General features: G+C 44.5%; 1 protein-coding gene across 1 annotated transcript; it reads right to left on the minus strand.

Annotated features, from left to right (window-relative positions):
- Positions 1 to 1363: 1363 nt before the first annotated feature.
- Positions 1364 to 5563, minus strand: egr1 (early growth response 1). The gene is made up of 2 exons (XM_044363874.1): positions 4840 to 5563; positions 1364 to 3967 (listed from the first exon to the last, which is right to left on the minus strand). Exons 1-2 carry the CDS (start codon positions 5048 to 5050, stop codon positions 2640 to 2642), a joined length of 1539 nt encoding a protein of 512 aa, XP_044219809.1. The 5' UTR covers positions 5051 to 5563; the 3' UTR covers positions 1364 to 2639.
- Between the last annotated feature and the right edge of the window lie 232 nt (positions 5564 to 5795).

Below are 5795 nucleotides of genomic sequence, written 5' to 3' on the forward strand. Positions count from 1 at the left end.
TCTTTGGGACATTAAGCTTTGACTTAGGAAAAACAGAGCAGAACAACAGCTGCTAACACGGCAAATTTCACACAATTACACACTTACACATCACTGCAGCAGTGCACAGACACGCACACAGCAGGAAACAACTACATTAGCAGAAGACTATAGTCAATGTGTATATCACACACAAATGCCTGCCTACAGTACATGTGCACACACACTGATACAAACACACACAACTCATCAGACCCAATTAAGAAAGTCAATTTGGGATCAGGAGACCAATTATCTTAATTATTTTCCCTTTCCCTCCATAACTCCCTTCAACTTGTTTTCCTGCTTTCTATTTTAGCTGTGTTTGCATTTGTGAGTATTTTGGTTAGTGCGTTTCACAACACAAAATTACTCTAAAGCTCAGAGAGAAAAACTTAGGTGGGTACTTGTCTACATAGGCTAAAAAAAATGAGTTCTTTTATTTTCATACTCAAACATGTAGCAAGGACTCCTTGCCTAAGGAAGAGTGGCAGATGAATAATGACGGTGCGACGAAGCTGTTATTATATTCTGTTTGAAAAACCAAAAGAAACAACGGTTAAACCTTCAGGGCCAGTCTGTTCAGCTGCACCCATGCAACAATTCTGCCTAACCTGCACAGTTATTGCCCAATTGTGTGTTACAGCTCATTCGCTACGAGGTGACAGCATCTCACCGACCACATCTGCGGAAAAGAGGGTAATTATCATGTGATGGATTTCACCTGCACCCTGTGAAAATAACCCTGTGCATGTCTGAGCACAGTAGGTTTAAAATATCCTTACCCCCCAAAAAAACATTTCTCATGAAGAACAGCATGAAGAGGAAAAAATATTTTCTTTGCTATTTTGCCTAAAGATTAAATTGCTGGAAGTCTGTGTATGCAACAGTAAGGGCCAGTGTGTATCACAAAATCTAAAATGAAATGGAAATTTAGATAAGCCTAATATCTTCAAGAGCATGTTGGATCTAGATAAGAATTCCTCATCTTCAGTGTTTATAGGCATGGGAGTCATGCGTTAGTGTTATCATTAAAACAGGGTTCAGTTGGAGAACAGCGATTGAAATGAAGAGTTTCCATAAGATCATACTGTGCAGATTTTTCTTTTTAAATTAAGGGGTGGCTCTCTGTGATGTGAGGTTGTGGTATAAATCCATTAATAATATGCATACTTTTAACATGTAAGATGATGGAATATATGATGTTCATGTATGGAAGATTAGCATGAGGGATGTACATGAGGAAATGAAGGGTGGGATGTAATGAAGATGTCTCTCTGTGAAATGGCACCAATGGAAATATTTGAAAACACAGAAGTCGAACAATAAAGTATGAAAACGAATATACATATATTCATATTTTTATTTATATTTCATTTCTGGGAGGATATCTTGTACACAAATATCCCATTGGCAGTTAAGCGCATTCAATGTGTTTAGAAGCCAGAAACAGTCACTTGTTTTAACAAACACAAATACAAAATAAAGATAACCACAAAATAATGAACTGCATGTATATAACATACAAAAGAATCCCATGCCTACTCAGTAGGTAACTTCAACATTCCAGCTCTTGAAGATGTGGATATTTACACTTAAGTTTTACAAAAATATACTTTATAATTTTTCTCCTTTTTTGCTTACATTCTAATGAAATGAAGCGGTGCCCTCATACCTCATCCCTTTTCCTCCCTCCGAGCATGACTTACATTCTGTAACAAAAATATTCCCTCAACCCTTAAGGCGAGATGCAGTGCATCCTCTCGCGCGCGCAGCCGAGTCACAACATCAGCAAGGCTTCACAAAAGGCACCAAATAACGGGAGCGTTTGTCTTGTTTAGTTTTTTTTTTTTTTTTTTGAATGTTTTTTTCTTTTCTCTGTTTTTCCATATAACCGAGCAATATGTCACATGTGAGAAAGAGAGAAAGAGATAGTACCAGTGGATGATATTTACAAACAGAAACTAACATCACTCTTACTCATGCTTGAATACTTAAGTGCTTTTTTTCAAACAATGTCAAAACATATCACAGCATCATCACTACGTAATAGAGAAAATATGTAGAAAATATGGCCCTGCTCACTTCAAATAATACAATGCAAATATGCAAATAATTTTTCACATCAATGGTACCAAAGAATGAAAAAAACGAAACATGGCACATGTACAATATACATATATGGTAGCTTATGTATATCATTCATTGTCTTTAGTACGGTATGAGTGCCTGCGAGGGCAGATGTGCCTTAGCACCACAAATGCTGGAAATCTTCCCCCTATCTGTTTGTCTCTTGGTTTTTTGTCTAATAGCAGAGAGCCGTAGGTGCCGGTCTCTATCTCTGTTGAGTCCCTTATGCATTTGAAGTGCTGCATTTGTTTTACAGAGATGGAAAAAATCCCTTTTCATCTTCTATTGTCTTTGCCCAGTCCTTGACATGTCTTTTTCTCACTTTCAGGTAAATCTCAAGATTCACCTAACACTGCACAGGGAGCAGACAGAAAAGTGCTTTTTGGAGGGGAAAAACAAAGTCTTTTGATGCTGATTTCTTTCCCCTCAAAGAACCTTAAGAAAGGAGAGGCGCGGAGAGACTAAAAAAAAGTTTCTTTCTTTGCTCTTTCTTAGCAAATCTCGATTGTCCTTGGGGAGAGAGTGGTCTGCATGTCTGATAGAGGAGTTGGGACGGGGGAGCTGTAGATGTTAGAGGCAACTGAAGAGGGGAAGGAGGAGGCTACCTGGGACTGAAAGGTGCTGGACATGGACACTGATGGGTAGGTGGTAGCGACGGAAGGAGATGGATAGGAAGTGTGAACGGGAGAGGAGTAACAGGAGGTGACGGGAGAGGGGTAAGAAGACACCGGAGAGGGGTATGAGGTGATGGGAGAGGGGTAGCTGGAGGCAGGTGAGGGAGCCGACACAGGCGCTGCAGTTACCACCACCGCTCCTGCCTTCTCTGCTTTCTTGTCCTTCTGCCGTAGGTGGATCTTTGTGTGCCTCTTCCTCTCGTCACTGCGGGCGAACTTGCGTCCACAGATCTCACAGGCGAAGGGCTTCTCACCGGTGTGAGTGCGGATGTGCGTTGTCAGGTGGTCGCTGCGGCTGAAGTTGCGCATGCAGATGCGGCATTGGAAGGGTTTCTGGCCTGTGTGGATGCGAATGTGACGTGTCAGCTCATCAGAGCGTGAGAAGCGACGATCGCAGGTCTCCACGGGGCAAGCGTAGGGCCTCTCGTGTGGAGGTGTCTTGCTCGGCCGGGTGGGGTACTTGCGCATGCGGCTGGGCTTAATCAGCTGGGACTGGTAGACGCTCTTAAGGTCCTGGGAACCAGTCTGGGTGGCAAAGGCCTTGATGGTGGACAGAGGAGTGAGGGAGGGCTGGCTTGACTGACTCTGGAAGGGCTTTTGGTCAGGGGGCACCAGGCTGATCTCTCCCTGCTGCTGAGGGAAGAGGTAGTCAGGAATCATGGGCACAGGGAAGCTAGTGCTGCAGGTCTTGCCATTGGGGTAGGCAGGAGGAGGGTACTGCACTGCTCCAGCTGAGCTGGGAAAAGCCTGGCCCTGGTCTGGGAAGATGTCAGAGTTAGGGCTGGAGTAGGTCGGGGCGGCTGAGTAGATGGGGTTGGGCTCGCTGTGGTGAATGGAGGAACTGAGGCTGGAGCTCTGAGATGAGGAGGAGGTAGAAGAGGAGGAAGTGGAGGAGGACGGGACGGATGAAGAGGAGGACGAGGTGGTCTGTGAGGCAGCAGAGGAAGAGCTGGAGCTGGGAGGAATGTTGCCCATCAGGCCAGTGAACAGGCCCAAGATTGGCTCCGCCCAGAGGCTGTTGCTGCAAGTGGTGGCGGGCTCCAGAGTGAAGCGGCCTGTGTAAGAGATGGGGGGCAGCCTCTGGGTTTGGTAGGCCTGCTCCGCCACTGACTTCTCACAGTTGAAGGGGATATCAGGTAATGTATCTGCAGGGAGAGGAGAGAAAGGGGAGACATTAATCAAACTGTCAATATCCAGAGGGAGGGAGAGGGGAATCCTGCCAGACCTGTGGACAGTGTGTCACCCTTCTATTCAGTGACAGATCAGTCACCCACGCAGAGAAATCCCCTCCAACTAAACTCTTTCCCCCTCAACTCTAAAATTATCTCTTCCAAATCTTAACAAGAGCTGCCATGCAAGCTAAATCTTTCTATATTCACATTTTTCTCTGCTCTAACTCTCTCGATCTTTCTTTCATTCTTTCTGTCTTCCTGTCTTGCACACACACACACACACACACATTCTTGAAGCCCATCACTGAGCCTGAGGCAATTGATTACTGAAACTGCAGTTCAGCTGGTTTTAGGAATGCATTTTGAATTGAGCTGTAGGAGTGTCTAGAGGCATGCGGTGACTGAGCAGTGTTTGAGTCCTCTGAGAGTCAACAGGGATTTAGAGCTATCAATAAATTGGTACTGAGTTAGATGTTTTTTAATTCCCCAGTTTTTGTGTTTGTTTGTACAATTTTTGTATTGATGCATTATGTCCAGTCAGCTAAAATTAAAATTTACTTGTAGCCTGTAATTTCACTTGTATAAAATTTCCATGAGCCATTAAAACACAAATTGATAGACTAAAAATCTTAATATGTGAACTGCAGTTATGTTTAAACTTTGAATATAAAACGAATTAATAATAAACAGCAAAACATCACAAATAATTAAAGATATACCGCTGTATATTTCTACCATGAACTTTTTTTTTTTTAGTTTAGTTTAGCATATATGACAATCTTGATTTCAATTTTACACGCAGCACAGAGAAACAGAGGCAAAACAAGTAAATCGCCATCTCTTACCTCCAGCGAGGTGGTCGTACTGCTCTCCTGGCTCCCCAGAGCCAAAGCCTGCACCTTCGGGTGCGGAGGCGGTGAGGAAGGGGGTCCCTGCAGAGCTGAGCATCATCACCTCCTCCAGCTTGGGGTAGTTATCCATGGGGGAGTGAGGGAAGCTCAGAGGCTCTGAGATCTGCAGGGTTGGGAGGATCATCTCGGTCTTGGCTGCAGCCATCCTCTGCTGGTGCTTGAGCTGCAGGGCTGAGGCTGCGCTGGTGGCTGGTGCGGAGTGCAAGGAGGCTGGGTGCACGCTGACAGAGCGGTGCCTCGCAGGTGGAGGGAATCACTTAACCCAGCTCAGGGAGCGCTGCACACTTCTGCTGATGCCGAAGAAGATGCTGTTTTCTGCCTCGCTCCGTGACTCTCGCGCTCCAGTTGTCCTGTTGTTTTCCTTTTTCTCTCGGAGATGAGTAAAGATCCACTTGTCTTTTCAGAAAAAATCAAAAGTGTCCTTTATACTCATTCCCTATATTCATCAAAATTAATCAACTGATTAATCTTGATTTTTTTCTATGCATTAAATGACTTATCCAATCAGGTGTTGACCCTCTTGGATGGATGTTGTTTTGAATTGACTTTTTACTTTTGGTGTGATATTTCTCAGTTAGGGAGTTCTATGTGTTTGTCTAGCTATCTCTGCTCTAACAGTTGCTCTTGTGGACTCTCAGGACTGTCTCTGAGCTGAGAGGTTTCCCCGCTTCTTTTATACACTCTTGCCGTGACGTAGATGTCCATATTTGGAGCGGAGGAAGCCCATATTTAGGCACTGCAGTGGAGGACACATGACGCTGGCCTGGGGGAAAAGCAGAGAGGAGAGACTTTATATTAAGCTCTCGCAGTAAATTGCGAAGACAACGCCGCTCTTCTTCTGTCCCGAATCAATGTATCTTCATAGTAGAACAGCTCCGCGAGACAGCGGC

This window comes from Thunnus albacares, chromosome 10 (genome assembly GCF_914725855.1).
Source record: "Thunnus albacares chromosome 10, fThuAlb1.1, whole genome shotgun sequence".
In the NCBI taxonomy this organism is placed as follows: domain Eukaryota; kingdom Metazoa; phylum Chordata; class Actinopteri; order Scombriformes; family Scombridae; genus Thunnus; species Thunnus albacares.